Raw genomic sequence first — 23,359 nt, forward strand, 5'->3', positions numbered from 1 at the left:
GGTCTATGTATATTTGTCCCATGGAGAGAATTTCAAATGAAAAATAAAAAAATTTAACTTGCCAACAAAAATGAAAATCAGTCATTATCATCAAAAATATCATAATCGTCATCATCATCACTGTCATCACCATTAATTGTTATTATGATTGGACTTATTTCGTTTATTTTATTTTCACGAGTCCACCAATCTTCTATTAGTTTCTCGCACTTGAATATCCAGTTGCACCACACTTCTGGAGTTACAATTGAAAGTGCCTTTTGCCAAGTTTCCCGAACTGCGTCGTCGCTATAACCGTTAGGCCCAATATGGTTGTCATAATATTGTTTTGCTATTCCCCATATATATTCGATGGGATTAAACTGGCAATTATACGGTGGCAGACGTAAAACTTGATGACCGTAACTTTCAATAATCTGATCCACAACAAAGGTTTTTGGTTTTGCGTGGATATTTGCCAAGCGTAATAATTCTGATTTTAAAATATGTTGTGTAAATGGTATATGTTCCTTTGTCAACCATTCTTTAATTTTATTAACAGTCCAAGAATTCGTTGGACTTTTGTTTAATACTTCAGAATGGTAAGGTGGATTGTCTAAAATAATTACGCTGGGCTCACTTAAACCTGGGAGAAGTTTTTCATGTAACCATTTTACAAACATTTCTGAGTTCATATTATCGTGATAGTCACTTGATTTTGATTTAGATGAGAATATTAAATCAGCACCTTCTATAAAACCCGATTTCCCTCCTGCATGTAAAATTATGTGTCGCTTCCCTTCTCCATCAGTATGTTTGATAGACTTTACGTTATCATCTTGCCATATTCTCTTGGTTGCATCCCTAGAAAATATCCATGTTTCGTCTAAATATATAAAATTTGCCCTTTCTTCTTTTAATTTAGAATATTTTCTTAGAAAGTTAATTCTTTTATGTACAACAGAACTTCTTTCACAAAGGGCTTTTCTGTTATCCTCCTTTTGAAATTTGAAACCCAAATTATGTATCACTTGCCATAGACTTGTTCTGCCAATATCGTCAAATTTTCTATCTTTTAATTCCGAGAGAATTGTATTTAAGGTCACATGTTCCTTGTTGGCTCGAATTTGATAAATGGTATCACGAATTTCAAATTTTTTTCCATCTGGAATATCTTTCGTTTTCAATGATAGGCGAGTTTTTCGGTGATCTTCTTTCGGCCGTTCATTATTGCGATTTTGTAATACTCCTCTTAGTTTGGTTTCACTAATTCCTAGAGCATCACATACGCGTTGTTGAACAGACATTACCGATTTTAAAGGACCGCCATTTTCTTTTTCATCCGTAAAATACTTATGTACACTACAAATTAGACTATCTACATCTAACACACGTCTAGGCATTTTTTAATATTTCCACCAAACATACAATGTCAACACTGGCAAAGAATCAATTCAACTGCAATATTGTAACAAATTTATACCTACCCTAATGTTATTTTAATGTATTTTAAAATATGGCCATTAATGCAGTTTTTACCTAATTTTCTGGGAAGTCGTTTACTGCAACTGGTTATCAATGAGTCATTAGCATAATTTTGTTAATCCGAAACCCGCGTAAATATAGCGAACCGACTATATATAGTATACTCTTTAGATATACAGAGTTGTGATAAAGTATCGAACCAAGTAAATATCTTCGGAACGAAAAAATATATTCATGAAACTTTGTATAGAAATACAATGATATATAACTCATCTGATGCAATATATTTTTGTTACTATTTCTTGTTACGATTTCACAGGACATACCGTCAACTTCTTCGTCTACTTCTTCTCGTGACGCTACAACCCTTTGTGGGTATTGGCCTGCTCAACAACATTCTTCCATTCTATCCTGTCGGATACTTTCCTTCGCCAATGCATGATGTTCATTGTTTTTAAGTAGATATTCCTCTACATCGTCCATCCACCTTTTACGGGTAATTCCTATTATCATATTTCCTTGGGGTTTCCATCTCTGGATTACTTTTACAGTTTAATTATCTGTCATTCTTTCAAGTGTCCAAGCCAGTTTAGTCTTTGTGACTTTAGAAATATAACGATATCTGCGCTCTGCATTAATTCATCCAGCTCATAGTACATTTTTATACTCCAGGATCATCGCCACACCGTTTCACATTCATATGTTACCACTAGTCTAATTATTGATTTGTAGATTCTAAGCTTAGACTCACGATTCAGTAACTTACTTTTTATTAAGTCTTAACATATGTTATGAGTAATGCCCGAAATTGGAAAATCCCAGTATTGTACGGAAAATATTGTCCACTTTTAGCATTGTACACTTTTACTGTACAATCTTCGAAATAGACATAATCGTCGAACTTTGTATAAAAGAATTGCTGTACAATATTCGAATTTCAATAAGTAGTCATGGTTTATACCATCGCTATACCACCTATCGAATACCTCTATTGCTGCAGTTGCTGCAATTAATTCTACAAGGAAAAGTAGAAGAAGGAAAACGAGGACCAGGAAGGCGAAGCATTTCCTGGCTGAAAATCTACGTACGTGTTTCAACACAACAACAACAAATCTTTTCAGAGCAGCAGTTTGCAATATAGGTACAGATTGCCATGGTGGATAAGCACTACAAGAAGAAGATAGTTATGTATATATCTCTTGAAGCTTTAAAATGTTTCACTAACATTATCACTCTATTGTAGGACAATTTCTTCTTATTATTTATATTTTAGGTTGACACAGCATTTCATCAGATTGTCGTTTCGAAAAAGAACAACTCCATATAAGTATAAATAGAAAATATAAAAATATCAAAAATTTCGCCCGGTACCCTAAACCGAATCAGAATTAACATACATTTTGTTGTCCCTGTATATATATTCGTTGTTCGATTGTTTTGATATCTTATGATATTTGTTTATCTTATAAAAAGTAAATAACCTACAAAATAATAATTTTTTTGATCTTTTAGTTTGTATAATGAAGCATTAAACAGTGAAGTGAGTTTGAACGATAGCAATGTATTTAAAAGAGAAGAATTCGAATTGCCCGAAGATGACATAAAAAGATTAACATTATTATTAGATTTTGATGAAGTTCGTAGTTCCAGAAGTAATTCTATCGAAAACTTGCTCACATATCAACAAGCAGAAAGGTATAGTATTCAGTAAGAATTAGTGTGCCAGAACTAATACCAAGCTAAAGGCAAACTATTTATTATTTATTTATTTTATTATGGCTTATATTAAATAATAACTTAAAATTATATGTATAGCTACATTATGCTCAAATTAAAATGGCTATTCTGTCTGTCAAAAATGAGATCCTTGTTGTACTTGATAGTGTTAATTATTTAGAGGTCAGTTTAATCACATTTATCTTTATAGATTTTCCCTGGCATCTGTAGTCAGCGATAGAAGTGTAGACTCTAGAAAATCGTCAACAGTATGTTCACCAAAAATGCGACACACAAGTTTTAACATTGATTACGAAAACCTAACAATCAATTACCTTACCTTAGAAGCATTGAGTAAGTAAAACTAAAAACTTTTTCCTCATTGTAGCAGTATGGTTGAAACACCTGTTTAGCAATAATTCACCATGTTATTTACACTCATCATTTGTTTTTACTTAGACTTATTGTACCTACAAAGAAGAATCCGGCGCAGATTTTCATTTTTTTTTGCTCCAACACGAACCTATCTCGTAAAAATATGTTGTTAAGAGACACTTATAGTACGTGTGAGGTGACCTGACACGAGAGAGACGACGCGTACATGCCACACGTGCTGCGTGGGGATCCCCAAATTAAGACGAAATTCGTATGCATATTGAGGTGCACTTTGATAAGGTCTCGCATTATTGGAAAATGTTGGATGCAAGAACAAAACATTTGTTATTATTAAACTTAAGTTCTGAATCAGAATCAGATATTGCTGAAGAGGATAAATTAGATCTGTCGCGGTATCCTGCCAAATCCGGTTCTTAACTTTGTTTTCATATAATTTGTACGTTTGGTGTCATAAATCTCCTTGTGGCCACTTGCCGCCTCTATAAACTTTCCTTCTGACATCTTTTTAACTTTTTAAAAACGAGAAAGTTGTAAAATGCCCGAGAAACAATAAGCTATAGAAAGAATACGACGCCGTCAGTAGAAACCGAAGTGCCATGTGCAATGCGAGAATATGTGTCTCTACTAAAACGTCACATGTCACATGTCTGGTGTGATGCGCTTAGTCAGGTCATTCGTCAATTTGCGTGGTTCCAATGGTTTTCATGCTCATGCATCATCTCACACGTGCTATAAGTGTCTCAATTTGCGCCTTGTCTGAATCTCTCCTCGGCAGTATTTGTAAATAGTAAAATAGTACAGATGCACAGCATCAGATCTTTCTAGGTGCCGATTATAGTTTGCTTCTGATTCTTTTCAAGTCATTCTTTTTCACTAATTAAGCCCACAATTACATTATTCACAATATTTCTTTCTTTTACTGCTTACTATAAAGTACATCACTATGTTATATATACTGTAACGAAAAGCTAATTTCGACATACCCCATATAACGGTTGCATCTCTCAGAACGATGACGCATGTTCGAGAACCTTCGACAAATAGAGGTGAACTATTCCAGATGATTCTAGTATTAGTATTCCTGTATATAAGGAGTGCTGTTATTAGTTTTAGTCGGTTGATAAGATAATATGGTACTGTAAACTTGTAAATAAATCTTTTAAATAAATTAGAACCTTATAATGGTGTCAGGTGTGGGGTAGTTTCTATTTTTTTTTTAAAATTAAGCAGTGACTTTTGAAAAAAACTTTCGAAGTTTTAAAAAGTATTGTTCGTCGGAAACATCCGCGTAGTTCGGTAGTGATTTTTGTAAGAAAGAACATTTGGAAAGTCCCTGTGTGCCTGACCAAAGATGCTGTTAGGAGAACTTTCAGTAAAGCAGTTACGTGAACAACTAGAAGAACGGGATGAAGACTGCAGCGGGTCCAAGAAGATCCTTTAAGAACGGTCCAGCATAAGAAGCAGTTTTAACGAAAATGATTGATGGAAAATTCGAACATGTTTCTAGAAGATTCGACAAGAAATTTGACGATGGTTCTCAAATGATTAAGGAAAGTTTTGAAAATGTTTTCAGAAGATTCGACGAGGAATTCGAAAATGCTTCCAGAAGACTCGACGAGATTTCTCAAATAATTAAATAAGTATGGAGACAGAACAATGAGAAAGTTGTAGTTTCTAGAACATTCGATAAGATACAGAAAAATGTAGATGATGTAGAAGAGGAGATCAACCAATTAGGTAGCTTAATAACCAACACGAAAGTACTACCACCAGTTAATGTAGTAGTTTTAGATCATGTACTGAAAGAGAAATCACCGAGAGACGAATCAACACATTATATCAGATTCAAATTCCCACCATTTGATGGGAAGTCCTTTTGGTCCATATACCTTAGACCATTCATGGGACCAAACAAGAAAAGGCTTGTTCGGTCCAGTTCGTTGACTGTTGCTTTACAACGTGATGCTGCGGGTATCCTAAGATTCAAGAAAAATGTTACGAACCTTGTTCACTTGACTAGCAAATGAAAATTTGCCAGAATTTGAAGCAGATGCTGCTCGTATAGTGCTGTTGGCTTATTTAGATACTAGACAACATTCTGCAAGAAATTGCTGTAGATACATTCGTCAATGGATTGAAAGATGGTGGACTACAGAAAGCTTTACGACTAGCAAGATCGAAAGTTTTAAATGAAGCGCTTGCTATTGCATTGGAACACGAAATAGCTAGTAAAACTTCACGGAGCCATCGAGTACGAACCATTGAAGAAGGCGACGAATAAAACGACAAACGTCTTGAGGAAATGGTACGAAAAGTAGTTCGTAACACGATGCCGAAGAGGCGCAAGACCATATGTTGGAATTGTGGGGTCGTAGCCACACTCGCCGTAATTGCAAGAAAATTGATACAACAGTCGGAAAACTAGAACGGATCCATACGAAGGAGCAACTGTCGACCTCGAGAAACAAAACCTCCATAGTAACTGTTAACACTACGTCCTCTGATAGCTTGTACATAGAGGGTCGTATCAATAATAAATGTAGATCGTTTTTGGTAGATACAGGTGCAACGAGAACTATTGCACGGCCAGAAGTAGTACGGGGCCATCTTAAATTATCGCCTGCAACAGTAAGGCTTAAACAGCAACTGGTGAGCTAATTAATACATATGGCGAGGCTAATATGTCAGTGTCCATTGGCCAATCCACAGTTAAACACAGAGCAATCATTGTCGGGGTCTCCGACGAGTTCGTATTGGGGATGAATTTATTAAAAAAAGTTGGGGCTGTATGGAATGTCAAAAATGTCGTTCTCGAGATTAATACTGAAGAATTGCCGTTTCATGAAAACAAAGAAAAAGTTATCAGCTTACTTATTACTTGTGACGTACCAATACGCGGTAATAATGAGAATACTCTGATATTGATGACCAGACTTGATGGTCACTGCTGAGAGCGAATGGTTTTATTGTTAAACACCTTACAATACAATACATTTTTCTTTCACTCTAATCGCTCATTCAACGTTCATATACGCAGTATCTTCATGCTCTTCTATCAATATACACAGTGTGGTTGGTTTTTATCTCTTCCACAATTAGTTTCCAGTCTCTGCTCCTTTTTGCCACATCTTTTCACTGCCTGACCTGCATTGTTATGAATGAAGGAAACACAGATTATTAAACACATTTTTTTAGAATTATATGTTTTATATTGACTATGTCAAAAATTTCCATTAAATTAGTGCATTTCTTAACTTTTGTTTGATTATTTCATCATAAACAAATCATAGCACACTAAAATTAAGCTGATTTTATTGCTAACTAATTAGGCATTATAACAGTATGTCACTTTTTATAGGCGAGCGGTTTACCCCTCAAAAAACGCATAGAAACAGAATATACCGACTAAAATTCTTTTTGCATTTCTAATGCACCAAACGTTTTTTATTCGATTCTATATATTTTTCCAAGATGAAATGTATTTTTTTTTTAATTTTTACAAGTGGGCCGGCAATTGTTATTAACAAATAACTAATACAAAAAAGCAATTTCACCGAATTGCTGCGAAATCAATTTTTTTAAGTGTATCTCATCAAAATAAACACTTTTTCTCTCTTGATAATTTTTCGAAAAATGCTTCCTTTTCGAGTTATTTGCATTTTTTTGTTGAAAAAATGCCTTAATTAGTGATTTTTGGGATTTTTTTTCTAAAAAACTACTAAATGAATTGCAATTCTACAAATAGCTTTATAATCTTTAAACCGTCGAGTACAAGTTAGAATATTTTGACAAGGATAATTTATTTCTCTCTTGCTAAAAACGTGGACCCAAATATTTCGAATATGCCTTTCGAGCAGTCTACCGCTAAGCTGTATATGCGCAGCATTCTAAATTATAGGAAATACAATTACAATTTTTCGTAGAACATTTTCCGGTACATGAGCAGAAATACTTTTGTAACATATCTAAACTAGTTTCGCCTTCAAAATAATTAAAATCGAAACAATTATTTTCCATTGTCCAACCATGGGTTAATGGATCAAGAGATGAAATAATATTGTTTTTTGCTTGAATCCATTCATTTATTTGCCACTTTGCTCTTAAGTAATGTTGTAATAATGCTGGTTTCGAAGGTGGTAATTTTTCATTAGATGCATTTTTTTTAGCGCCTACAGCACCTCAACGGCTGTACACGCTTAGCGGGATACTCTCGAAAGGCATATTCGAAATATTTGGGTCCACGTTTTTAGCAAGATAGAAACCATTTATCCTTGACAAAATATTCTAACTTGTACTCGACGGTTTAAAGATTATAAAGCTGTTTGTAAAATTGCAATTCATTTAGTAGTTTTTTAGAAAAAAAAAATCGGTTGCCTGTAAAGTCGGTTTTACGGGCGAAGATTTTACGTGACAACGTCTTTTTCTCGGTAGAATATTTATTGATATGAATATTATTAAATTGCACAATAGGAACAAGGAATTGAATGAAAATAAGAATTGCACAAATTTTAACTATAGAAATATATTTTGTTTACTAAAACATTGTACATGTAAACTTAAACTTAACTAATTTCTATTTGAGTGATTTTGTTGAAGATAGGACGATGATAGGAGAAATAGCATCGCACCAGCGGACCGATCATGTTTGAGTGGGAGAGAGACGCAAGGCATTCGCCGGTCCGGCGGGCCTCTCTCTCGTTCGGTGACTCATCGTAACAGACGTGAGCGGGCGTTACACTTTTTCATGAGTGACTCCGAGCCACAACCTAATTTAAGACGTTGTCACGTCAAAAATCCCAAAAATCACTAATTACGGCATTTGTTCAACAAAAAAATGCAAATAACTCCAAAAGGAAGCATTTTTCGAAAAATTATCAAGAGAGAAAAAGTGTTTATTTTGATGAGATACACCTAAAAAAATTAATTCCGAAACAATTCGGTGAAATTGCTTTTTTGTATAAGTTATTTGTTAATAACAATTGCCGGCCCACTTGTAAAAATTAAAAAAAAATACATTTCATCTTGGAAAAATATATAGAATCGAATAAAAAAGGTTTGGTGCATTAGAAATGCAAAAAGAATTTTAGTCGGTTGATGCTCTGCTTATAGGGGTAAACCGCTCGCCTATTAAAACCCAATCAAAATTGATTTATATATTAGAAAAAAACTTGTCTTCCTTAGACATTTTTCTGCCACTATTTTATTTATTTTTTTTTGTCTTCGTCATTTTTGCTATATTAAATTATTAAAATTTTATTTTTAGGACATTATAAAGACAATCACAAGAAGAATTACTGCCAATCACAAATTGAAGAAAGAGTGTATGAACCCGGAATATTTGTTACTAGTGAAAAGTTAGTAAAATTTTATTTTCTAATAACTTATTGTAAGCAAAGTATAGGGTTCTCCATATTTTAAAAACTATATTTTTAAAAACCATAATATTTAAGCTATTATATATTTTATAAGGATAAATATAACAAAGAGAAATACGAACATGGAAAAATGAAAGTTTCTTTCACATTGACGAAGGTTAATTTTGTTTGTGATCGTTGTCTGATTAAGAAGTAATCAATAATAGATTGTTTCCTATTCACGTGTTAATCACGGGTATTAATGTAATTCTTTACGTTTAAAACATCAATTTATGTTATATCGATAATTGATAGAAGGTGTCGTAATTGGTTGAGTAATCATTTTCCGAATCAATGGATTGGTAGAGGTGCAGAAGCTCCGATTCATTGGCCTCCTCGGTCATGCGATTTTAACCCTTTGGACTACGCAGTTTGGTCGTATATTAAGGAAAATGTCTATGCTACAGAGGTAAATTCACGCCAAGAATTGGAAAAAAGAATTCAACGTCAATTTAATGACATCATAGCTGATCCCCTACCGTTTAGAAGGTTAATGGAATCTTTAGAAAAAAGAATAGACTTGTGTATTCGCGAAAACGGAGGGCATTTTGAACACTTACTGTAATTGAATTTTGTTTTATGTTCTTAGTCATTAATTTAATTTTCTTCTTGTGAGTTTTGTTAATTTACTAACTATTTTATACCAGCATCAATTATTACTTCATAATTTTAAAATCAAAATATTCCGAAAACGGTACACAGTATCGAGTTTTACCAAGAGTACCTTTTTCGTGTAAAATTGAATGATGTTTAAGTTTATTTAAAATTTTGATTAATAATTATACTCTTAAAAAAGTTACATTGACTAATACTTAGTACGATCCGTGTAACTAGCGCCCTCTATGATAATCAGATATAAAAACAAATTCATGGGATGTATCAGCTTCCAAAACATATTCGTATAAAATTTCAATGCAATGTTGCCAGTAGTTTCGGCAAAATCGTATCAGTGCCCTTCATCTTCAGTATCTTCAGCGCCCTGTATCTTGAAAACGGATGGCGTTACAAAAATTTTTTACTAAGCAAACCCCAATTATTTTTCAGTTTTTTACCTACCCTAGAGACGGAGTTACCTTTTTTTTGAAACACCCTGTATACGTATATTTAAGAACTTCTTCTTTTTATTTTTTGAATGTAGGCTTTAAAGCCTCTTTCTTCTTCAATATTAGCCTCCTAATATGTTTAAATTATTGCACCATCTTTTTCTTAGTCTGCCAATACTTCTTCATCCATTTGGTGACTTATCTCGTTCAACTCGTACTATTCTATCCTTTGCCATTCTACTAATGTGTCCGTTCCACTCCTGTTTCCGTTTTGTCACTTATCCATTTATGTCTTCTCTATTGCCTGCTCTTCTTATGTTTTCGCTTCTCTCCCTATCCAACATACTTTTCCCTAATATTCGTCGGAGTATTTTCATTTCTGTTGATTCTAGTAGTCGTCTCGTTTTAGATATGTCAGGTCTTGTCTACGCCGTGTATGTTAATATAGATCTTATTGCTGCTTTACAGATTCTTGTTTTTGTGTCTTTTCTTAGGTGCTTGTTCTTCCAGATTGTGTCATCACAGGTGCCATCTATTAACGGTAAGTTTAAGTTATCAAATAAGGATAAATAGATCGATGTCTTTTAAAAGGACAGTAGTAGTATGTGGGTAAATGTTTACATGCCTATTCTAGTTGTTATTATCACTTTCTTTCAAGAACTTTCCCAATATTTGTCAAACGGTGCAGTAAAACCGATAATTACCCATCTTCAGATTACCATAACATAGTTTTATACTACGTTTTCTCAAACATTTATTAATAATCCTTGTATCGGCACGTAAGACTATTTAATTTAATTTTTGTTTAAATAATTGGAATTTACACTTTATAAATTACACACATACAATATTGGTATAATTGCTCTATAATTTGTGTCAGGCAGCACCCTATATTTATTTTGGTAAATAAATCTAAGATGATAATTATTTTGATTTAATTAGATTAAATATTACTTACAGGTTTTCTCCAAAAAGTTTAATAAATTTATTTATAATGACACAATGCCTTTATTATTAACATTGCATAACATAAAATTGCAAAAATTACTTGTGCTTAGACTGGTAATTAAAGATGTCTGGCTTTGGTGAAGGTTCGATGTAGAATCAAAAACAGAAAGTATTAAGTGTGTTATTTTCTGATTAAACCTGATACGTCCCTGTTCATCCTGGAACACAGCTTCAACTCATCTTCGTCCCTACAAACTATATATAAACTTGTACAGTTTTATTACTATTGTCAATCTTTTCGGGAGGCAACTTTTGAAACAATGCTAATTCATATACGGAACAGTGGCAGTAACAAAATTATTAAGGAGCCTTATATCGAAATATTTTCAACATCAAGAATCTCAACTTGCTACATAGTTTCGTTGCCAACGGAATTAATGCTGCTTCGAGCGAGAACTGACTGCAACTATTTCCTAGAATTTTAATTTAAAATCATGTTTCATCTAAAGATGCGAAGACCTGTTAGATCTACGTCTTAGATAATGTTTTGTATATCACTTTTGCATTTCCTCGAATTCATTTCCTATTTTATCAGTAAATTGATGTAAATTTTATGCAGCGGATTAAAATTTTAAAATACTGCAATGTACTTCAAGATGTTAAAAAAAGGCATAAGCTTTTTTTTTCGACTTTTTAAACTCATATGTAAATATCGATTTTATGATAGGTTAAATTTTTATAACGACACTTTTATAAAATATATCATATCAATTTTTTATATCAATCAGTTCTCTCATAATTTCACATTGTCTTTTCATTCCAACTCATCTATTAAAGTCACTCAGTAAGAATATATAGACCTTCAAAAGCACTTACAAATAATAACTTCACCTAGTTCAGACATGTGCATGAGAAGACTTTCAAAAGAAACAGATTTGAATAATGAAATAAACAAACGCTAACAACTACAATACATTGGCCACGACGGCCACGTGATGATAAGAACTAAATACTCGTCTATTGCTCGTCTAACTAGCTTTTTAAAGCAGCTGTAAACAAAATACAAATATGAGTCATGATAATCGCTAACCTTCAAAAAAAAAACAAACATCATTTCGTTAAAGGTTTTAATTTCATTCCAGTTTTTAATATTTTTGTATGTGTGTCCTTGATTGTTATTGAAGGTTTAGTTCGAGCTCAGTTTTCTTTCTTGACTCCACTATAGAAATTTATTATTATTGGTGACCGATTATGACGGAGCATAATAATCTTGTATCATTATGTTGTTTAGTCAATTATTCTATAGAAATAAAGAAAAATATAAAATATACTATTTATTTGTTAAGATCTACCAATTCGTCTATATCTTTTACAATATACTAAAGCTGTTTATTATTTTTAGAGTAGTAAAAATGTTGGCCAAAATATTAGATATAGGCTTAGACCCACCTGATTCTAAAAAGATATTCTATCAGCCCATCGTCTTCAATTCTTCAGCTAAAAATTCATTTTTCCTGGAGCTCTTCTCTAGAACTATGTGGTTGTTGTCTAGAACTAGGCGAGAAATGAAAGTATCAACAATTGAAGATTATCCAAAAGTAAAAATTGTATTTTTTATCTCTCTGTTTAGCTACATATTATTAATTTTTAGTTAATGAGGGCGTTAAAGAAGCAAGTCAAAATGGTTCTCAATAAGAGGCCTTTAAATTTTAAAGAACTGACAACAGATATGACTAACTTGAATTTTGACGCGGTTTTGAAGAAATGGCAGGTAAGTTCAAATAATTTACAACATACAAAATTTAAACGATTATATTATTATTGATGTTGCTACAAAATTATTCTAAGAAGTTCTCTCTATAGTAATTGCTTACTTTGTGCCATTGAAGAAATATAGAACTTTAACTTTTCCCAAGTGGTTCTCTGCTGATCTTAGAAGACTGACTATGGAGAAAAAATATGCTCAATATATTTATGTTAATACTCATTCTGATAATAACTATATTAGATTTTCACACCTAAGAGCTGAATGTAAACAACTGTCTGAAATTTGCTTCAACAACTATATTAAAGGTATAGATATTGGCCTAAGAAATGATCCAAAATCATTTTGGAAGTACATCAACGATAAGCGATCTAGTCATAACCTACCTAACTCCTTATTTTATTAACTACAATCTGCAACAAATGGTCAAGACATAGTTAATTTATCTATGAACTTCTTCCAAACTGTAAATCCACTGAATAACAACAACCTTTACGTACCTATCCATCCATTAAATAGCAACTTTAGAACAAATATTTGTCCTTCTAAGATTGCCATGACTAATATTTTTAATGGCATAAATGAGCCAATAAGCATACTGCTGGCCCAGAATGAGTGCCTAATTTTTTATTAAAAAAGTGTGTTTGTACCCTTGTAATGCCATCAAGTCAAAGAGTCAAGATAGGTTGTCATCTGTCATAGAATCTCAGTAACATCTGGAGTTCCTCAAGGAGACCACACTTCTTTTTAATACCTTCGTTAACGACATCACTTCCTGTTTCCTAAATAGCAAATGTCTACTTTTGGCAGATGGCTTGAAATTTTGGAAAGTTATAGATAGCTTAAAAGATCAAGCCTTGTTAAAAGATGACTTAGACCGACTACAAAATTGGTGCAATCAGAACAAACTGCACTTAAATGTAAAAAAATGTTGTTTTAAAGTTTTTCTCGTAATAGCCACTGATTTATGTTTCTACTATTCGGGATTTGGGTGTTATTTTCGATGAAAAGCTTACTTTCTGGACTACATAAACTCTATTTCAATAAAGGCATCTAAACTTCTTGGTTTAGTTACTAGGAATTGCAAGTATTCTCCATTGATTCACCAAGATTAGGGTATTGTTGCTTAGGTAGAACTATTTTGGAATACTGTTCAGTTATTTGGTCACCCTATTTTCAGAACAATATTGATACCATAGAAAGAGTCCAGTATACATTTTTTGAGATATTGTTCTTACCATGTCCACACTACTGTTGAAAATCATGATTATTACCGTATCGAACAACAATTATCTTTACCCTCACTCAAGAACCGTCGTGGTATGTCAGGAGCTATATTTATATGTAAGATCATACATGGATTTATTGATTGTCCAAACCTGTTCATCATTTAACCCGCTGATATATCCACTGCTGGATATAGGTCTCCCTAAGGTCTTTTCCATGTATTTCTGTTTTGTGCTGTTTGCATCCAATTTTTGTCGATCCGTTTTATGTCATCAGACCATCTTGTTGGTGGACGACCTCTACTTCGATGTGCTTCTTGTCTCGGTCTCCACTGTATTATTCATCTGTTATCCGAAGATCATACATGGATTTATTGATTGTCCAAACCTGTTAAGCCAGATTAACTTTAATGTTCCCCATCAAGCTCTAAGTTGCCACAATGTTTGCAATATTCCTTTTCACGGAATAACCTATGGTATTCACAACCCATTGGACAGATACATGGGGCTATTAAATTGTCTCGATTTTGGTATTTTCAATATAACTTTAACTCAGATAAAAAGATCTCTTGCTTTGTGATATGTATATTGGGATTGTTGAATTTTGTTTTTCTTATATTTTGTTTGTTTATTAGTATGTTAGATTTTTAGTTTTTTTTAACTTTTTAATATTGATTTTATATTATAAGTAATTTCAAGTTTTGAATCCTAACTGTGATATTATATATTGTAATTTGAATGTTAATGGGGTTATCCCGTGTATTAAATAAATAAATAAATAATAAATATTAAGATTAGGTAGTAAGTGCGAAATAAAACAAGAAAGAAGACTTATTACTTTATTACAGTCAAACATGTATATATTATTTACTTTTTATTACAAACAATATTGTTGTGTCACTCCTGATTGCGGTCCTGTGCTTTAGTGAAGTCGATGTAGGTGATTTGTGGTAAAGTCGGGAATTCTATCTTGACTGTCGAAGTGTCGAATATTCCAGACACTGTTTTTACCGATGCAGAGATGTTCTCTTGCAAGCCATCATATATCGTTAATTAGGATTGTCAACATTTGGCTATAAAAAAATTATGTATCCAATAGATATACTAACCAAACTTATTTTTCAGGAAGAAAAAGATGCAGAGCTGAAGGAACTTCTACAGAACCATCCTTGCATCAAAGAGTTAAGAGAAATATATTTAAAACAGAACGAGCAATATTTATTTCAAAATAGACTTAACACATTGAAAACTGGTGAAACCTTTCACAGATATATTGATAAGGTAAATTTATGTTTTTATATCTACTATTATACAGGGTGTGTATCGAGGAACTATATATACCGGGTGGTGAATCATCAAACGGGTCATAGGAAACTCAATGGGCAATTCTAAACTGTTGAATTTATGCTTCGCTAATTATTTTACATTAAAAGTCATGAGAAACTATTTGTAGAGGACTGAAATCTGTATAGAAAACAAACGTTAAAAGTTTTCTACGAATTAAACACATTCCGAGATGTTGCAAAATATAATAAATTTCACAGTGAAGTTAGCATCGAGTTAGGAAGTTAGATATACTCGGTTCGCTATTCCCAGTCCGAACTGTCTAGTGAATTTAGTAATTATTTTTTTGCGAAGTTAGTTACTTTTTGACAGACTAAAAGTGGCTGGAAATTACTATACAACCAAGCACACGTACTCATAGCCAATATTAATAGTAAACAAACTAAATAGTAAATAAAATAGAACTTTGGGAATTACCTACAATCAATATTTATTTATCTGCACCGTATAATAAATAGTTATGTTAAATTATAACAACTAAAATATATTTTTTAAATATATACTACCCAAAATTTGATGGGTTTAGTATACACTTCCACTATTTAGAATAATTCTTTTTTTTTAAGAAAGAAGTCTGCAATAGTAGGATCAAAGAATATAGACGCTTCTATATATAAGAATATATAAGCGTCTATATTCTTTGGTAGGATACTTGAGCTATTAATACTGAGAAGTAGGAATTGTTGTGTTGTAGGTTTCCGACAATGAATCTGTCAAAATATGCCCGAGCTAAGCGAATGGAGTATATTAACAATATTTGAATTGTCAATATTTTTATTTTATTATTTATTGTTTAAAAAGCAATAAAGTTAATGAAATTACTGTTGAAGAGAAAGTAGTAATAAATATAGATCTTTTATTCAGGCAACAGTGCGTGTACTACCAATTATTTATCTAATTCTTTTATTAGCGTAAGATATTCCGAATATACTAATTCCAAGTCATTCAACAATTCTGTTATTCTAGTTATTTCTTTTCGGCATACATTTATGAGTACCTACTGGTTGACTTGGATTTACCAGCAATATCTTTGGCTTTTCGCTGTTAATTTTTAAGCCCAATGGATCTACTTCAGCTGATTTTGTATCTTTTTGATGCTAGAATATTCTCAATCTGATTTCTGGCTGGGTGATATTGTGTATCTTGGACAGATTTCTATGTATAAAGGGCTATTAGTAATTAACACTTTCTCCTTTTGACAGAATTGGATTAGGTTATCGCCTTCTTCATTCTTTATTTCGTTAATGGCCGAGCGAGCTACTCTAAGATATAGAATACCATCACCATCATTATAATAGCTGAAATCATCGTTTTCAAAATACAAAAAAGTATTATTGTTTACTTTTTCTGCATCGATGTACAAACGCCTTTCACTGGATTACACTTCAACATTTACTGTCTGATTGACGATTATAAAAGTTTTTAGTTCTCGCTCGTGATCAGTTTTATGCAACCCGTTATTATTGTTCAATTTTCTCGCCATGTCTGGCTACCGTAAGAGTTAACTGCCTTGTGAGGACCAGTTGTTTGAAAGCATCTCCAGTCTATGACTCTTGGTGTGGCCGTCTCATACAAAAGTACTACCTATATAATGCAACTCAAATACTAGAGGTGTAAAGGGAAATTATTATTATTTTGTTTTAATATTAACTTTGAAAATTATTAACAGTTAACTAAATAATTTTATCGTTTTAGAAATCAATGGTAAAGATGTTTGTAAAACTCAGTAAAAATGAAAGAGAACTACTGATATACGATGTACCTAAGGACCCTAATGAAATGGAACTAAAAGAATCCATTAATATTGCAAATATAACTCACATCGCTATAGGAAAAAATTGCAAACATTCCATCATGTAAGTATAAAAATTATGAAAGTTTAGTTAATAATTACTGTTAAGTCAGACCGATTTGATACGCCTATGTTAGGGTCGAAACTTCACCACATCCCTAGAAGCGGTGTCATGCCGCTAGAATTCAACTGCGTTCTATAATAATATGTTCTATTCTTTTTATAGAAAGAATATTATTTAACCCTGCGTTAGTGTGCCTAGATAAAGTGTTCCGGGGTATGTCATACCCCAAACTAAACTAACGCAGGAGGTTAAAATTTTTAAATTTAATCATTTAAAATAGTTAATCTTGGTTTTTTACTTAATTATGATTCGAATAAATTAAATATGGTACTGTAAAAGTCTTATATTTAAATGGTAAACGTCATTTATCCAAAATATTCCAATTATGCTAGTCAAAAAACACGAGTCAACAATAATACACTCAGATATTATGCAAAATTGTATTGATCACACAACTCTAAATAAACTTATAGCCTCACTAACCTAACCTAATAACCTAACTAAGATTCTACAAACTAAAGAAAAAAATGTCCGCCAAAATACGTTGAAAAATAAAAAAAGTTACGACTCCTCAAAATTGTCGCAATTTGAACATGTCATTATTGCGTGTTCCAAACAAATTGGCGTATCACATCGCATGCATATGTAAAAAGTCTTCCTATCTTTATTTCTTGAACAAACAAAACATCTACTGCTTGTCCTACGTCGCTTAGGTCCCAACTGATGTACCTCTGGTTGCTGATTATCACGTCGTGGTCGACGCAAGGAAGGGTTTTGTCTTCGTTGGTTTCGAAACTCAGAAATCAGCTGCACACCCAGTTCTTTCAAAAAACTTCGTCTTTATAATTTACCGTTTTTTGTATTTGTTTTATATATATATGTAACTTGAGCATTCACTCCAGCTGTATTCAAAAACGAAAAAAATAGTGTCAAAGTCCAACGACGACTATTTCTTGATACGCTGTAATTAGCAGATAGCTCATCCAATGTCTCTACACCGCCTTTGGTTGAATTGTAAAAGTCGATAATTTCAGGTAATTTCTTTTCACCAGTTTCTTCAATTATAGTATTATCATGATGCAATGTAGAAAAGAGGATTACATTTTTTGGCACATATGAGAAAGCCGTTGTATCTTCTTTGAAGGCAAATTTTGAACTGTGAATTTCTCTTCCTCGTGTGTTCAGAAGTGCTGTTGGAATTTGCCTTTTGTTCTTCGTAACTGTCCCAACCGATGTAAGATGATGAGTCTGAAGTAGATTGATCATGAGCGGATAACTGGTAAACCAGTTATCGAATGTAATATTACGTTTAGTACCAGAAACTGGCCCAATCACTTTCTTCTTCAGAATCCTCCCTTTTGTCTGTTGTCTCTCCTTGAGCCCTTTCTTCCAATATGATTGTCTCTTGACTTTCTAATGCGGTTTGTTCTTCCTCAGATTCACTATCAATGAACGATTTATCATCGTCAGAAATACTGCCAAACTCCGCCCATAAACGTTTTAACCTTTCCTGCTCCTGTTCGTAAGACATAATTATTCTATAATTCAGTATCGCTGAAAGAAAAATATAAATCATAGTACATCTCGAAAAAATATCAAAAATATGTAAATTTACCTCTAGAACACAAAACAACTAAAAGTCAACAGTAGTGTACCGGGGTATAACACACCCCAACCGTCTTTGAGTAACTCCTAATTCAAACTGAAATTGTATGTATAGTTCGTCCCAAACCCTTCTTTCAGTGCGTCATAGTTGATCGAATTCTCTTTAACACATTAAGCTAGAAGTGACAGAAAAAAATGTGAGTCTGTGATTATTATACATAGAACTTAGAAAATTATTTATCGTAAAGCTAATTCTACTTACGGATGTGTAATTGGTTGGAGTTTAGAATACGCTAAATAGATATCCAATCAATGATGCGCATGTGACAGTACTTTCACAATGTCAACTGAAAAAATGATAATTGTCATTCCAGGTTAGTATTATCTGACATTTTACAGTGAAAATTTAATTTTGTATTTATTGTCATAAAAATATTTTAAACATGCCGAGATATATCGAGAAAGAACAAAGTCTAAAATTAAAATTATTAAATTATTTTCAATTAGAAAAAGAGAGTTACAATCCTGCAACTGTTAAATTTAACTAAAATGTCATGCAATAATTCTCGACATTCTTAAAATCCTATATGACGTCAAAATTAGTGACGCACTGAAAGAAGGGTTTGGGACAGACTGTACATCTAGTAACAAGGTCATCGTGAGAAAACATGTATTGTATAAACTACAGCTAGAAGACGCTATTTCATCTAATTTCGATTTTATGGAAATAAAAGGAGTACTTGAGGTATGGTATACCCATCGAGCAAAAAGACAAAAGAGGGAATCTAATCGTTATGAAAAGGCGACCAAAAAAGTGGCCTCTGATGGCCGACATATCCGGAAATGCGAATGCGCCAAATTTAAATTTTCCGACACTTATTAACAGTAGCTATAAAATAGTTTTCAGAATGTGTCTTAGACTAGAAAATTTTAATTAAATATTAACGATAACAGTCTAAAATGTGAAACAATTGTTAAAAAACTTCAATATAAATAAGATTTCATGTGACAGTTGGGACAAATAATAACATCATCATCATTTTGGCTTTACAACCCTGTGTGGGTCCTAGCCTCCCCAAGAATTTTTCTCCAGTCGTCCCTATCCATCGCCTTCCTCCGCCAAGCACGTATTTCCATATTTCTCATGTCTTCATCGATGTTATCTAGGAATCTTGTTCTGGGTCTTCCTCTTCTTCTTTGACCAATAGGTCTATCAAGGAGCGTTTTTCTAGCTGGGTCGGTTTGCTCCATCCGCATAACATGGCCTACCCACCTTAGACGTCCTATCTTTATGTGTTTTACGATATCTGGTTCCTGGTATATCCTATAGAGTTCGAAGTTGTATCGTCTTCTCCAGACACCATTTTCATTTACCGCTCCATAGATGCGCCTTAGTATTTTTCTTTCGAAACATCCTAACATGTTTTCATTACTTTTTGTTAAAGTCCAGGTTTCTGAACCATATGTTAGGACTGGGCGTATTATTGTTTTGTAGAGTTTTACTTTTGTATTTCTTGATATAACTGTAGATTTAAAAAGGAGATTAAGCCCAAAATAGCATCTATTAGCCGTGCAAATTCTGCGATTTATCTCTGCGGTAGTGTCATTTTCAGTATTGACGAGCGTTCCCAGGTATACAAATTCGTTAACTGCTTCGATGACGTCATTTTCTATAACAAGTGGCCGTAGTGTTTGTGGTTGCGTACCTATTTTCATGTATTTTGTTTTGTTGGTGTTTATTATTAAACCCATTTTTGTAGCCGCTTCCTTTAATGCTACGTACGCCTCTCGTGCTGCGTTTTCCGTTCTCCCAACAATATTGATATCATCAGCATATGCTAAGATTTGCACAGATTTGTTATATATTGAACCGGTAGTTGTGATTTGTGACGTACGTATTACTTTTTCCAAAGCTAGATTGAATAGTATACAGGAGAGTGGGTCTCCCTGACGTAGCCCGTTATTTGTTTTAAAAGGTTCAGAGAGTTCCCCCTGGATTCGTACTTTGCATTCAACTTTTTCAAGGGTTAGTTTGGTTAAACTTACCAACTGATTTGGTACTCCTAGGTCTATCATTGCTCTAAACAATTCTCTTCTATTTACAGAGTCGTAGGCTGCCTTGTAGTCTATAAATATGTGGTGCGTGTCTACACCGTATTCCAGTGTTTTCTCTAGAATTTGTCTTAGGGTTGAAATCTGATGAATTGTTGATTTACCACCTCTGAAACCAGCCTGGTATTGTCCTATTATTCGCTCTGCATATGGTGCCATACGATGGCATAGTATATTGGAGAATATTTTATACGCTGCATTTAGGAGCGTAATTCCTCGATAGTTAGAGCATTCAAAGATATCACCCTTTTTGTGTATGGTGCAAAGTATTCCAATATTCCAATCATTGGGAAGGGACTTCTGTATCCATATTTCTTTTATAAGCTGCTGTAGGGCTATTATGATATCGTGGCCACCTTCTTTATATAATTCCGCTGGGAGATTATCTATTCCGGGTGATTTGTTTCTGGCTAGTTTGTTTACAGCGTCTTTAACTTCCAGGATCGTTGGTGGATCCTCCTCCCTCTCGTCTGCTCCGCTTACCTCGCAGCTTTCGTCTTCCGGGTTTTCTTCTTCCTCTATATTAAGTATCTGGTTAAAATATTCCGTCCATCGGTTTAGTACGTCTGTTCTTGTTGTTAAGAGATCGCCATTTAAACTTCTACATTGATTTGTGTTTGCCTTAAATTCTTTTCTGTTGATGTTAACTTTCTTATAGAATGTTCTGAATTCTTTCTCTCTGTTGAGGTTTTCTATATATTGAAGTTCCTTTTTTAAGTGGTTTCGTTTCTTCATTCTGTGTATTTTCTTTTCTTCTCTTCTCTTTGTCTGGTAATTCTCTATACTTGTTCTAGTTCGGCGCGTAAGCATTTTTGCATAGGCTTCATTTTTTTTCTGTGTTGCGTCTTTGCATTCATCGTCAAACCAGTGATTTTTTCGGGTACAAGTTTCTGTTCCTATTTCATCTTGTGCTGCTGACTCAATATCTTCCCTTATCCTGTTCCAGAATGAGTCTATATCTCTCTGGTCTTCTTCGCCTAGACTTTGATTCCTTAACCTATTGGTAACATTTTCCCAGTACTGTTTTGCAACAGTTGCATCTCTCAGCTTCTGTACATTCCATTTCTTTCTATTTATTTCTTTTTCTTTGTTGGAGTTTGAAATTCTAGCCCTTAGTGTTGAGATCACTAAACAATGGTCTGAGTCTATGTTTGCGCCTCTATAACTTCTGCAGTTTATTATGTCCGTTCCGTGTCTTGAATCTATTAAGATGTGATCAATCTGACTAGTTGTTCTTAAATCAGGGGAGGTCCAGGTTACCTTGTGTATATTCTTGTGTTCAAAATAGGTGCTAGCGACGGTCATGTTCAGTGCTGCTGCTAAGTTTATCAGTCGTAATCCATTATCGCTACTGATGTTGTGTAGGCTATGCCTTCCTATAGTCGGCATAAAAACATGCTCTCGTCCTATTCTTGCATTCATGTCACCTAGCACTATTTTAATGTCATTTTTGGGGCATCTTCTGTAGGCTTGTTCTAGGTCTTCGAAAAACTGTTCTTTAATGTCTTCTAGTTTGTCGTCGGTCGGGGCATGTGCATTAATTAAACTGTAATTAAAGAATTTACCTTTTAAGCGTAAATAGCACATTCTTTGACTGTAGGCTTTAAAATCAATAACTAGGCCTTTTGTTCTTTGGTTTACTATAAATCCCACTCCATCTATGTGTTGGTTTTCATTGCAGCTGTAATATATGGAGTGGGTTCTCTTATCAAGAATGCCTGTTCCCGTCCATCGCATTTCCTGCAGTGCCAAAACATCTACTCTGTACATGTTCACTATGTCTAGTAGAGATGCGAGTGCTCCAGCTCGGTACAGGGTTCGGGTGTTCCATGTTCCTAATCTTAATTCCATTTTTCGTTTGCAGTGTCGTCGTCGTAAGTTCCGTCCGGCTAATAGTCCTTGAGGTTCCGTAACATATGATTTTTACAGGAAGAGGTTGTTAGCCTCTAGCCTAACCCCCAACCTGGAGGGCCAGGGACTCTGTTGGGTTGCCATGCCAGTCTGTTTTGGTTCACGGGTGGTATTTTATTTCCCACCTACCCGCCAGTCCTAGGACTGGTTAGGGCGTTCCCCTATCCACCACCTGGGGACGCGTCCGATGGGCGACAGACAACATCCACACGGAAATAATTTAAATAATAACATAACCCAACTAAATTTGATTTCTTAAACAAGGAAAGACTCTCTTTCCTTGTTTAATTTGGCCTCTCAAGATGGCACTTCCTGTCTAACAATATTTTTGCCCCCACTACCTTTACATTCCCTCTTTTGTCTTTTTGCTCGATGGGTATACCCCAGAACACTATCCGAGGGTTAAAGAATGATTTTTAGTGTTAATGTTAGGTGACTGTAAATAAATTAAAATAGGCATTCAAGTAGATTTTGAATACAATAAAAAGAAAAAACAAAAATAAATATAAATAAATCATATCTTTCCTTATTAGCTTATCTTACATTGTTAATTTAAACT

At 33.6% G+C, this 23,359-nt stretch overlaps 1 protein-coding gene across 1 annotated transcript in view; it reads left to right on the plus strand.

Annotated features, from left to right (window-relative positions):
• Positions 1 to 23,359, plus strand: part of LOC140439098 (engulfment and cell motility protein 2-like) — a 40,490-nt gene that overhangs the window by 10,103 nt on the left and 7,028 nt on the right. Inside the window, exons 5-11 of the mRNA XM_072528782.1 lie at positions 2,977 to 3,159; positions 3,392 to 3,534; positions 8,840 to 8,930; positions 12,384 to 12,579; positions 12,633 to 12,752; positions 15,098 to 15,253; positions 17,012 to 17,172. Of these exons, the coding sequence (XP_072384883.1) occupies positions 2,977 to 3,159; positions 3,392 to 3,534; positions 8,840 to 8,930; positions 12,384 to 12,579; positions 12,633 to 12,752; positions 15,098 to 15,253; positions 17,012 to 17,172 (1,050 nt within the window). The remainder of the gene's footprint in view (positions 1 to 2,976; positions 3,160 to 3,391; positions 3,535 to 8,839; positions 8,931 to 12,383; positions 12,580 to 12,632; positions 12,753 to 15,097; positions 15,254 to 17,011; positions 17,173 to 23,359) is intronic.

The sequence above is a fragment of the Diabrotica undecimpunctata genome, chromosome 4 (genome assembly GCF_040954645.1).
Source record: "Diabrotica undecimpunctata isolate CICGRU chromosome 4, icDiaUnde3, whole genome shotgun sequence".
NCBI classification, from domain to species: Eukaryota; Metazoa; Arthropoda; class Insecta; order Coleoptera; family Chrysomelidae; genus Diabrotica; species Diabrotica undecimpunctata.